Raw genomic sequence first — 12,960 nt, forward strand, 5'->3', positions numbered from 1 at the left:
CCGGAGTGGCCAGTTTAAGGGTCTGGTACTCCAGTCAATAATTGAGACTCATACAGGTATCAAGAGCTTTATTGAACCGTGTCAGCAACAGGTAGCCAAAGCTGGGGATTATGTCTCCTGTCCCTGGTATATATCAGATGGTGTTTTATCCATCAGCATTCCCCCCTCCCACATTTCTCAAAACAATTTGCAACACACAAGGGAAAGGCAGAGAGGGAGAAAGCGCGTATTGTTATGGAATCATGAGCCTGCGAAAGACTCCCCCTAAGTCCCAGGAAATGGGTGATAAGATGGAGGTATGCCTGAATTGCTTGTTACAAAGCAAAGCAATAGAACAGTGATGGCGAACCTTTTCGAGACCGAGTGCCCAAACTGCAACCCAAAACCCACTTATTTATCGCAAAGTGCCAATGTGGCAATTTAACCTGAATAACCCCATTGAGCAGGGGCCAGCCTGCTATAGCCTCCAGCAAGTCCCACATGCACCACTCTGCATCTCTCTGCTGCCTCTGCCCACCCCCCCACCCCCGGGCAGCAGCCACCTGGAGCACAGGCACCAGGCCCGCCAGCCAAGTCCTCCCTGCTCGCTGAGGTGCACACACATCAAGTCCAGCAACCCAGGTGAGCCTAGATGTGTGTGTGTGGGGGGGCGATTCCCCCCCCCACATGACAAACTCTGTGCGTGCATGCCCACAGAGAGGGCTCTGAGTGCCACCTCTGGCACCCGTGCCATAGGTTCGCCACCACTGCAATAGAAGAACCATTCAAACCCCAAGTGATGATAACAAGCCAGCTGAGGTTTTGGGCAATAGCAGGTCTCACCAGACTCCGTGGAGCCAGGCTGGTGCCTGGGATGCTAGCCACGGACCGTGCTGCTGCCACACTGCCACATTGAAGAAGAAGAAGAGTTGGATTTATATCCCCCCCTTTCTCTCCTGCAAGGAGACTCAAAGGCTCATTCCGCACATGCAGAATAATACATTTTCAAACTGCTTTCAGTGCTCTTTGAAGCTGTGTGGAATAGCAAAATCCACTTGCAAACAGTTGTGAAAGTGGTTTGAAAATGCATTATTTTGCGTGTGCGGAAGGGGCCAAAGGGGCTTACAAACTACTTTCCCTTCTCCCCTCGCAACAAACACCCTGTGAGGTAGGTGGGGTTAAGAGAGCTCAGAAGAACTGTGACTAGCCCAAGGTCACCCAGCTGGCATGTGTTGGAGTGCTCAGGCTAATCTGAATTCCCCAGCTCAGGTGGCAGAGCGGGGAATCAATTTTGCAAAGTGGCTGTGTCCCTGAGACCTAAGGGATGTTGGGTCTACAGAACATATGGATGTAGCATACCTTGATTTCTGGATGGCCTTTGAAAAGGTTTGCCATGTTGCAAGCAAACTGATAAAATGTGTGCTAGGACAAAGCTACTGTTAGATTTGTAATTGGTTGACTGACCGAACCCAAAAGGTTCTGACTGACCAAAGGTTCTGACTCTGGAGAGAAGTGACTGGTCGGGTGCCGCAGGGTTCTGTCCTGGGCCCAGTGCTATTCAATATTTTTATCAATAACTTGGATGATGGAATAGAGGGCATGCTAATCAGATTTGCAGATGACACCTACCACAGAGGACAGGATCAGAATTCAAAAAGATCTGGACAGATTAGAGAGGTGGGCCAAAACTAATAAAATGAATTTCACCAGGAAAATGTAAGGTACTACTCTTAGGCAGAAAAAATGAAATGCACAGATACAGGATGAGTGACACCTGGGTTGACAACAGTATATGTGAAAGCGATCCAGGAGTCTTAGTAGATCACAAACTGAACATGAGTCAGTAGTGTGATGTGGCACCAAGAAAGCCAGTGCAATTCTGGGCTGCATCAATAGCATAGTGTCTAGAAAGAGAAATGTAATAGCACCACTCTATTTTGTATTGGTCAGATCTCACCTGGAATACTATATCCAGTTCTGGGCACCACAGTTCAGGAAGGATATTGACAAGCTGGAATTGGTCTAGAGCAGGACAACCAAAATGGTAAAGGTTTGGATTCTATGCCAGATGAGAAGAGACTTAAGGAGCTGGATATGTTTAGTTTGGAGAAGGGAAGATTAAGGGGGTGACATGATAGCCATGTTTAAATATTTGAAGGGATGTCATGTTGAAGAGGGAGCAAATTTTTTTTCTGCTGCTTGAGAGACTGGAACAAGGAGTAATGGATTCAAAGTACAGGAAAAGAGATTCCACCAAAATATTTGACAGTGGAACTGCCTTGGAGTGGAGTCTCCTTTGGAGGTTTTTAAACAGAGGCTGGAAGGGTGCTTTGATTGTGCGTTCCTGCATGGCAGGGGGTTGGACATTTGGCCCTTGTGGTCCCTTCCATTTCTATGAATCTATGTGTTACTCTGTTGCTTGTTCTACGGGAAGTTCACTTAAGGATTATGCAGCCTATGCTCAATAAATTTCCAAGACCTGACTATATTAAATTGCTTTTTCTGAATGAAAAACCACAGCATGTAGCAAAGATTGTGCAGTTTTGCACAGCTGCATACAAAATCCATTGGTCATTGGTGAGTTAAGTATTTTTTATGCAAGGGAATTTTATTGATATTTTATTTTATTTTTTAATATGCTTGTTTATTTCAAGCTGATATGCTGGTCAATTCCTGTTTTAACAAATTTTTGTTTTTATATTTTAAGAATTTACTTGGTTTTAATATTTGTAAATCACATTTTATTGTTTTAGCTATGTTTAATTTTATAATTTATAATTGCAGTTGAAAATTTTAAGCAGTGTTTTAAATGTGTATACTGGTTGCTGACTGTATAATAAAACTAACTACTTTTCATTAATTAAATGACTAAAACCAAGATAAACTTCTAATAGACCAAGAGTTGCATTTCTGCTGCTAGAGATACCCTTTAAATTTGGGGCGGGGGGTGAGGACTGGATATTGATCAAAAGCCCGATTTGAATACATTTAAAGATAATTGGAGCAAGTATTTTGGTACTTCAAAATAACTGTAGTACTATTATGAAGAGGCATTGTCTTTCTTTGATGGGATTTGTGCTTTACACTCACTATATAGACCCATTCAACTGTTTATAACAATATTAATGGCTGATTAGAACCTGACTGCTGGCCATAGCTTTGAGATTGAGCTCCTGCTTTGCTGGCTTGGGCAGTTAATTGATCTCATGTAGAAGGTGTTGGGATCTGGACTGCAGCAGGATAGATACAACAGTAGACTAAGTATAATGTGGTCTTTATGTTCATAGAGCCGCTCCTGCAGAATGGTCACATGGGGTCTGGAATACTAACCCACTGCACTCTTTAAAAGCTCAAATTTATACTACTTAAAGAAGGCTACTCTCATGTTTTTCAAACTTTCTTTTTTTTATTTATGTAGTACATTTTCATCCTACACTTCCAGAGGCTGAAAATAGTTCCTCCTGTGATCTGAAAATACTGTAGCATGGTATTATTATTGTTGTTGTTGTTTATTAATTTTCTTCTAGATGCTAATGTGCAAGGGCTGACAGATCCAAAATTATGCTACGTTCTCGATGGGATCCTCTTCATCTATGCTATAGTCATCACAGCTTTTTTTGTAAAAGAGAAGGTGAGTCTTGCCTCTTCAAAAGGGAGAAGAGCTTATTCTCGGATGTGCAGGAAATATTTTTAGGCTCTCTAAAATATTTTTTTTTATTTTAGGTGCCCTTCCTTCAATTACATAGTCTGCGTACCCTCCCAATTCTCAAAGGAAGCAGACAAGACATGATTTTGAAGGAGAACTCAAAAAAATATGCTAGTTTAGAAGTGGTCAGCTATAATAATTCCAGCAAACCTCTTCCTGTCTTTGCCAACCGGCAGTTAAGTGGTTCTCATCCTTCCTAATGCCGCGACCCTTTAATATAGTTCCTCATGTTGTGGTGACCCCCAACCCTAACATTTATCCATTTTACAGATGGAGAACACTGATGCAGAGAGTCTTAGGCGACCCCTGTGAAAGGGTCGTTCAACCCCCAAAGGGGTCCCAACTCCCAGGTTGAGAACCACTGTGCTAGCTGGAAGTTTCTGAATTCAGACTACTTAATTACTTGATAGTGGGGAGAGACTGCACCAATTCAAAATTGTTGCTGTTTTTAATAAGCCATCTATAGTCTCAGCAAGAATAGTAGGCTATAAATAAAGTACTGTATACATATGATAGACATGGAGTCTCGTATGTTGCTTTTAAGGGCTCATTCAGGTGCTCCTCTTCCCTTGATTGGTCCAAGCCATCTCAAGTGAGGCACAAGTTCTCATCAGCTGGGTGATCAGTGGAATGCAGGAATGCCAGACCTCACTGAGACAGTGGGATGCACCCCCCGCACCCCCACTGAGAAGTGTCTGGCACTCTGTACACCTCCTTCATTGATTTTTAAAAGGACTCATTCTTTAGGTAAATGGCTTCCTGAAGCTGTATGCGTGTGAAATTGAAATGCATTTATATGTAGTAATCACAAATTATGATCTCTACACAAATTTAATACTTGGATATATAAGCAGCAGCAAAAAGGTCTGAGCTGTAGCCCTGACTGCATCTGGTAGCTCCGCATCTAAGAGAATTTCTACAGGCTACAAGTGACAGGTCATACTTCACATCACACCTTTTTGCCAGGGAGCTGCTGCTTATATATCCAAGTATTACATTTGTGCATAAATCATCATCTGCGATTACTACATATAAATGCATTTCATTGCATATGCACACAGCTTCAGGAAGTTTAACAGAAGTTTTACCTGCAGCCATGAGCAGGTGATAATGCATATCTTCATGCTGGGAGAAGATAATTTGCTGTTTCTACCGGTTAAGCCATAATTAAATGCCCAAGAGGAAACTAAGCAGGCCTTTTTCTGGCCATTTGACAAACCAAGTAATGTAATTCTTCCAAAGCACAAGGGAGATCTTTAATCTAAAAAGAAAAGATTGCTTCTCTTGTTTCTAGTTCTGTGTCTCAGTTCCTCCCGCAGATAAATGGTAATTTTCATTCTCTGTGGCGCTAAACTTGAGTTCTTCTCGCCGTGTCATGCAGCAGAAGCAGTGGTGGAATTCAGAAGGTTCGCACCACTTCGGCAGAACCAGTTATTAAAATGGTGCTTGTAAACAGCCAGATGTTAAATTATTTGAATCCCACCACCGGAACCGGTTGTTAAATTATTTGAATCCCACCACTGAGCTGAAGGAAGTGTGAAAAAAACAAGTATAAATGGATGACAGTAAAAATTGGCTACAAGGGGGGAGGTGTGTCGTTCTTAATATTGCCTGTAGATGAAACCATCTTGCCAACAGAGAAAAACCACATCCATGCACTCCCTGATAAGACACCGTGTCTGACTGTAGGAGCCATAGCCTCAGCTTCATATCGAGTCCAAGCTGTGATCTTTAGGAAGGGAATGGCAATACCCTCCTGAAAGGAGTCAGGAGTGGACAAATTGGCAACAGGCTGCTTGCTTCCAGTCATAAATACTTTTGTATTGGTCAACTAAAAATCAAAGTCCATTAGTTTTACCTCAAAGTAGAAAACCATGGGGAAGACTTGAAGGCAAATTCAAACACTCGACATCAGCTATTCATGGTCTTCAGGTTATCCCTTCAAATAGAGTTAGGCATTAGAAAGCATTTTCACCCTTGTCTTAATGCTTGGCCCATCCGATAAACTGGAGACTGGGAAAAATTCTGTGTTGGAAGTAAAGAGGAAGATTCTCTCCTGTTGCTAGCCTTCCCTCTTTGGCAGGCTTTTTGACCTTGAAATCTTTTACATTTGGATATTGTTAATGAACAACCAAGCTTAGACTATGTTTGATAAGGAAAGTGGGAGGTATCTCATTTAATTAATCATACCTATACTCTGTCTCACCAAAAGATCTCAGGAGATTTTTGAACCTCCACTTCCTGGACCTCCTTCCTTGCAGAATGCTCTGGTTCCTAGATCCTAGTGTCCCCCAGCCCAGTGTCCTAGTGTCTCCCAGCCCAAATACCAAGTCAGACTGACCAGACAGTGGCAGCAAGCCACCACCCTCCCACCAGGCCTGGCAACAGCCTCCTCATTTCTCCCCCCCCACCCTCCCCCTGGCCCAAACATCAAACCAGGCCTGCTTGTCTGCCTCCCCCCCAACTCATTGCTTATTCCACAGCCACATCTTGGCCACCTGCCCTCTTCCTCCCAACCTTGCTTGGTCACCCACTGCCTCACTCCCCTGCATGCTTGCTCTCTCAGCCGCTTGCCACCTCTCTTGCCTGCCACCTTGCTCTCCCTGCTGCCTTGGTCTCTCCCCTGCTAATAGCCCTTTGGGATTGTTTTCCACCACGGATGCACGGACTTCTGTCAGCTGCGGCGCTAACGACCACACTTTTATCTTTCTGTGAGTCAGAGTATAGGTAGATCCAGTGGTGGGATCCAAAAATTTTAATAACAGGTTCCGATGGTGGTGGGGTTCAAACAGTGGCGCCACCACACACACACACCTCCAATCCCTGTTGGGCAGGGAGGTTGCTTTAGTAACCCCTTCTCGGCACTCAGAAAAAAATTAGTAACCACTTCTAGAGAAGTGGTGAGAACTGGTTGGATCCCACCTCTGGGTAGATCCCTGTTGCTGTCATCCAAAGTTAGGATGGGAATGTAAGAATGGAACACAGAAGCTTTTCAGCACTGAAATACAATTAATTGCTATTTAATTACTTCCAAACAAAAAAGACTGAAATGAAGGTCTTCCAGACTTAGTTATTTTTTCTTGCTGTCAACTCACAGCTGGCTTTCAGCGATGGTGTAGAGTTTTCAAGGAAATAGATGTTCAGAGGTGATCGGCCATTGCTTGCCTCTACATCACGTCTCGCTATTACTTTGAGGTTTCTCATCCAAATTCTTGCCTGGGTTGAGGTGAGAGTGTTACAAAAGCCCAAGGTTTTCACCCAGCATGTTTCCATGGAAGAATGGGGGTTCAAACCTTAACCACTATACCACACTGACTGTGAGAACTATTTATACCTATTTGTCAATATATTATGGCTGCAGTTCCTGCATTGGCAGGGAGTTGGACTAGAGGACATGATGGCCCCTTCTAACTCTGAGATTAAATAAATAAGCATTTTGTTGTCTGTCAAGACCTCACAAAGGGATATTATGATCAGTGAATCAAAGTGACTTGTACTACTGGTGTTAAAGCAATTATAAGGGCAGCCCCGTCATTAAGCAAGGTGAAATGGTCCCCTCAAAGCTTGAAAAGAAGCAAGCCACAATTTATTTAACTTTTTATTATATTTTTATTAGAGTGTGAGGCCTGATAGGTATTTCCTTCCTTAATTACCAAAATGTCTGTCTGCCTCTGGGAATGGCTAAAGCCTTTGTAATAAATGTGGAAGTTGTCACTTGGACCGATACTGGCGAACAGCTATAGTGCAGCCACCCTTTGGAGCATAATATAATAGCAATTCAAAGTGTCTTTTTTTCCCTTTGGTCCAAGGGATGTGCTATGACTGTTCCTCAGGATTGTGCTTGCACAGGAAATATTAACATATGGCCAACTGTCTGCTTATATAACCTTAGATATCCAGAAGCAGTCCATGAGCAACTGTGTTGAAAAATGATGCTGTTGCAGTTGTGGAGATTAGTGTTAAAAAACAAACTGGAATGCCATCTCTGTACAGGCTGGGTCACAGATTAGTTTGGTTTTTGGAGAAAAATAGGGGGGGGGGGAAGAGTTTCCCCCATATCCTTAAAGGCCATAACAAAGAAAACTGAAGGGGGAATGAAGGGCAAAACAGGAAGTGAGGCCAGCTTCTTATTCCCAATAAGCAGTGGGGAGATGTTTTCACTAAGCAGCCTTGAAGAAAAATCTCAGAACAAGAAATATCTGTGATGGTCAAATAAGCAAGGAAGTACTTAGTTTCCTTCCTGACGCATACACGGTATCCACTTGTTCAGTGGGAAGGCATGGATTTATCTCCTCCCACTTTGGTAAACGCTTTAGAGCCTTCTCGTATGTGAACCTGTGTATTCATAATTGTGGGATCACAGGGTAAGGACAGGCTTCACTGCAGTAACTTTTCTAGGCCTTGAAATCTTAATTTAAAATCAGCCGGGGAGCCAGCGATGCCAGAAGGAAGAAATGGCTCTTCATTAGCAGACCACGCCAGTGAGCCCTTGTCTCCATCGTTAATCTATGCAGTTCAGGGTGAGAAGGCACCAAACACCAGTTCATTAGTATCCTAAGCACAAGTTTAGCACTGTGTGGCCTCACTGAACTCAATTACATTTAATTCAATGCAGTGCTAGGGGAAAAAAGGAAGGGAAAGAATAGACACTTTTATGATGACAGTCTCAAATTCTGCATTTTGAACAGCCAGCTCATTGTGCAGCTTCCATTCCCTTACTTAACCAACATAAAATATACTAATTAAATTAAGGGATTGAGGGTAAAGAGACTTCAGATCTTCTAGTGCATTATTTAGTCAAGGATTGGCATGGGAAAGAAAAGAGTGGAATGCTCGCTTGAGAAAAAAAAGTCTTGTGCTGAGTGAAGTCCCAGCTAAGGTAATCTTGCCACTTTATAAATCATTAGCAGACATTGCCCTCGTTTTAAGGGCAACCTGAAATTATGAAGAATAGACAGAATGGCTTAGGTAGATATGCGTGCATTGTATTCCAACAGTTCTTTTTGCCTTTTTTTCCCAGTTACGCAAAGGCTCTCCTGAACCTCCACAAACTCAGGGCCCTGGTGACGTATACAACGTGAGTGGCTAGCTTCTTATGTCTTTTAATGTATGTTTGTAAATGAAGACAAGTGATGAGATGAAGTCTGAAGTGAGGGGATTTAGACACAAGGTTTCATGGGTTTGCTCCAATTAGAATTGGAACTAGACATCTCCACAGTCCGTGCCAAACTTAAATAGATCCCAATTAGCCCACTGTTTCCCTTGATAGCTCCCGACTACTCCCTTACAAACGTGCGTGGCAGAGTGGGGCCCCAGAACGTAGAGCCTCGCTGCTGTTGTATGTCAGCATTGGGAATCATTGGGCACCCAGCCCACTAATCATATGGCCTTTGCCATGAAAGAGGTCAGACAGCACACCGTACACATCTCCAATGCTGCCAATATCCTACATTCACTTAGTTGGCTTTAGAACTAGAGGGAGGACAACAAATCTATATGAAAAAGGATTCAAGCAAAGAATAAAGACGACAGTCATCTTTCAGGGTTGCTTCTGGGTATAGTGGGTATAGCAGGATGTGAGTTATGAGCTCAATGCTGGTTTCAGTCCATGCTCAAGGCCCAGTCCTGGACAGCCTGTAATGTGCTGAGAAATTCTTTCGATCCTTGTCCCATCCAATGGGTTTCTGTTGTTTAAATTGCAGAAATTGTCTCGTGGATGCAGAGATGAGTACGATATGCTAGGAGCTAAGAGAGACACTGATGTTGAAGTGGGAGGGAGAAACCAGGTAAGTCTGCCTCCCACTGCAGCCTTTACCTGGTTACATTTTGTTCTTTCTGTTCTGTTTCATCTTATACTGAAATAGATCAGGTGGGTCCTTGGGCATGACCCACTGTGCTTGGACGAAAGCTACAGCCACGGGATCATTGACCTCTCTGGAAAGCTATGCTGATCTAAGGGAAGGCTCAGAGGTTTGTGTGCAAATGTAGGCTTTTAAATAATAAGCCTATCAAACAGAGGGGTGTGTGTGTGTGTGTGACTATTGTAGAGCAATTTCTTATGGGATGCTTTCTGCATCCCATAAGAACCACAGGAAATGATTCACAAGAGATGTCCTTCTTTTGTTTTTCAGCACAGAAGAAAGAATCCTCAGGATAGAGTTTACTCTGTGAGTAAAACAAGGAATTGGTTCTGGGAACAGAGTCAGAAATGACATTAGCTACTGTTACAGAAGGGCACTTGTTCTCTTGCTGGCTCATTGATCATGCTATCTTTTGTCCCTTTTAAATCACCTTTGTGTGTATTCTCCAATAGGTATCTGAAAGAGCTATAGTAAATAAGAGCTATAGTAAATAAGTGCCCATCTTATAACACACCATCTTTTTCCTTCACAATCAACTATTAAAAACCTGTCAGCTGTTTGTTCTGGACACTTTCCTTGTGAGCCTGTTCTTGCCAAATACTCCTCACAGAAGGTCTTTCAAGCACCATATGATTTTGCTATTGGTGTCAACGCTCCATCAGCCTGCCTGCCTTGTTTCACCCCCTCGGTCTCAGCACTCCATCTGCCTCATACCTTTTTAAAAAGTCTTTATTGGACCTGCTATACCCACTTAAGAGTGTGTGCACGTGATTGTTTATCTGTGTCCCACCTCACACCACCTTGAATGATTCTGCTGCAGTAAAGAACCCCATGGCATGAACGCCAGCAAATCCTTTTCTTGATGGGGGGTGAGTGGGGAGCAAACTTAATTCCATGTCCAATCCCGTGTCAAAACCATCCCCCTTCCTGCATCCTTGCCCCTAGTGAATTATCCCCTAGTTGTCTGGAATGGGAGAAAGACTACTGGCTACAAAGAAAAGATTTGCCAGGTAACTTAGAAGAGGAGGTTGTAAAAGCACTTCTAAAATAGCAGTCAACAAATTTCCACTTACCTCTACTTTCTGTTTTTCCATGTCCAGGCTCTACAGAGGGATAAGATGGGTGATCCATACAGTGAAATTGGAAAGAAAGGGGAGGTGAGTGATGCTTCCTGCCACTCTGTTGCTGGGTACATCATAGTAGACATCATAGAATTATCTTTACCACTTAACCAGTATTATTGCTCGTTCAGCACGTGTTTTATTATTTATTGATCCTTCAGTTGCTGTAACAGAGTTTGTAGCATCTCCTTAGTAGAGCCAGATCGCATTTAGAAGAAAGAGACCTACTGGAGGCAGTTCAATGAGAACCAGTGGGGGAAGGAAAAACCCCTTGGAGCTGATCATGTCTATTAATCTTGAGTTTTTCTTTTCTCAGAGGCGCCGAGGTAAAGGCAACGATGCTGTTTACCAGGTATGGAGTGTTACAGAAGGGCCAGAGTTTTAATCAAATTGGAGTGTGCTGCAAACAAATTATATTCCATAGAAGTCTCACGCCCATATAAACCAGTCCTGCATGTATAAAGGAGTGTGCGTGTGTGTGGTGGGGTAGGTGGTCATCAACGGTTGAACTTCCCTTGGCTTTAATGGTGAGTAGGTTGCCAATTGCATGCAACCTCTGCAAATATTTAAAGACCTTCTGTTTTAAACTGTGTGTTTTGTTTGTTTTGCACATATGAAGTCTTGCACTGGGGAATTGCGTAGGGCAATTTATATTTATGCAGGTGTTTCTCCTGGGTTATATACATTACTAGTCCTTCCTCTGTAAGTAAACTTGTCACTTTGTCATCTGTCTACCAGGGACTCAGCTCAGCAACAAAGGATACCTATGATGCCCTTCAAATGCAGCCAATGCCTTCTTACTAGCTACAGCAGGATCCAACAATACCGGGAAGCCAGGGCAGAGGACTGAAATACTGTATCCATTCAAGGGAATTCACTCTGAGAACTGTTGCCCGGGAAAGTCGTGCCATTGACAAGAGATTGCTCCCTTTCTAATGACCTTCAAATTATGGCTTTTGAAATGTACATATTTAAGAGAGACTGGAAATGCACAGTTGCTCAGTTAAATCCCAAGGGGAAAAAGTTGTGATTAGTATTTCTTATCTGTAAAATAATTTTTTTCTTTTAACTGTAAAGTTTTTTTTAAAGGCTAAATACATAATTTTAGGCTGGAGGTGCTGCAGTTATATAGTTGATATTTAGTACATCTACAATCTGTTTACTAGACAAATGCCAATTTGGTATTTTTGCAGCTTGTTTAATTTGTACAAGAAAGTGGCTTTGATTTTTGTTTGTAAGGGGTGCATTACAGTACTACTCCATTTTTGCTTTAAGTGTTACAGAGTATAGCCTGTGTATGAAATTAAAGCTGAACCTGCTCAGTACTGGATTAATTCAAAGGTAGGTGATTTTACTACGAGACAATTTTTTTGTCTGAGGACTTTTCCCCATAGACCATGAGACACAATGGGTGAAGGATATGGAGCATATAAAAAACAAGAAACTTTGAATACAGTATATACAACTTAGATGAACTATCAAATGGAGACTTCAGAGGAAGTTTGCTTCATGCTATATGGCAACTTTCTGCACACTTTCAGGCTAGCTACTATAACATCAAGCACGTTGCCTTTAGTGCTGTGGACTATGTGACAGATTTAGATTTACTATGCAGGATTGAAGACAAAAATGAAATACACAGAATATAACATAAAATATTGAACTCAGATTGCAATCCTAAACACAATTACTCCAGTAAACTCTCCTGAATTTGGAGGGACTTCTGAGTAAATATGCTTAAGATCACATAGAATGGTACTAAAGTGAAGAAAGTGGATCCACGTTGTATAAACATTTCCAGCCACTGCAGACAGGATGTTTTCATAGTTAAGAGAATGGACCATAGTGTCATAGTGCTGGTGGATAGTTTGCTGGTGGGATTTCAAATGCAGCTAGCAGCATGTTCAGGTCAGCCTCTCCCCTGCTCCTATTCTGAGAACTGTACAGAGGTGTAGCTGGGCCAGAGTCCGCCCGGTACACACACTGTGTTTTTGCTGCCCACCCACCCCCTTAGTGCAGGCTGGAGAAGCGGCCTGTTTTCTTCAGGCTGAAAATGGCCTGGTGGGAACTACACTTCCCATGAGACCCTGGGGCTCGCAAGGTCTCCTGGGAAGTGTAGTTCCCCCCAGGCCATTTACAGCCTGAAGGGAATAGGCCACTTCTCCAGCCAGCTGTTTCGCGAAGGTAAGTGTGTGCGTGCGCGGGGTGGCTGGGGGGTGCCATGGGGCGATTTCCGCCCCCCAGGCGTGCGCTTGGTGCAATGCGCACCCCCCCAGCCCGCTGGTAGCTCCGC

At 43.1% G+C, this 12,960-nt stretch overlaps 1 protein-coding gene across 1 annotated transcript; it reads left to right on the forward strand.

Annotated features, from left to right (window-relative positions):
* The first annotated feature begins 242 nt into the window (after positions 1-242).
* Positions 243-11,992, forward strand: CD247 (CD247 molecule). Its single transcript, XM_048494054.1, has 8 exons — positions 243-282; positions 3,507-3,610; positions 8,706-8,762; positions 9,388-9,471; positions 9,817-9,852; positions 10,647-10,703; positions 10,984-11,019; positions 11,406-11,992. Exons 1-8 carry the CDS (start codon positions 243-245, stop codon positions 11,469-11,471), a joined length of 480 nt encoding a protein of 159 aa, XP_048350011.1. The 3' UTR covers positions 11,472-11,992.
* Positions 11,993-12,960: the final 968 nt, after the last annotated feature.

This window comes from Sphaerodactylus townsendi, linkage group LG04 (genome assembly GCF_021028975.2).
Source record: "Sphaerodactylus townsendi isolate TG3544 linkage group LG04, MPM_Stown_v2.3, whole genome shotgun sequence".
Taxonomy (NCBI): Eukaryota; Metazoa; Chordata; class Lepidosauria; order Squamata; family Sphaerodactylidae; genus Sphaerodactylus; species Sphaerodactylus townsendi.

What these genes read in the sequence shown, in the direction of transcription:
- CD247 (XM_048494054.1), top strand. Translation starts at nt 243, where the DNA reads ATGAGCCTGCGAAAGACTCCCCCTAAGTCCCAGGAAATGG. An exon ending in CTTTTTTTGTAAAAGAGAAG is followed by an intron (nt 3,611 to 8,705) that starts GTGAGTCTTGCC and finishes TTTTTTTCCCAG; the next exon opens with TTACGCAAAGGCTCTCCTGA. An exon ending in GCCCTGGTGACGTATACAAC is followed by an intron (nt 8,763 to 9,387) that starts GTGAGTGGCTAG and finishes TTTAAATTGCAG; the next exon opens with AAATTGTCTCGTGGATGCAG.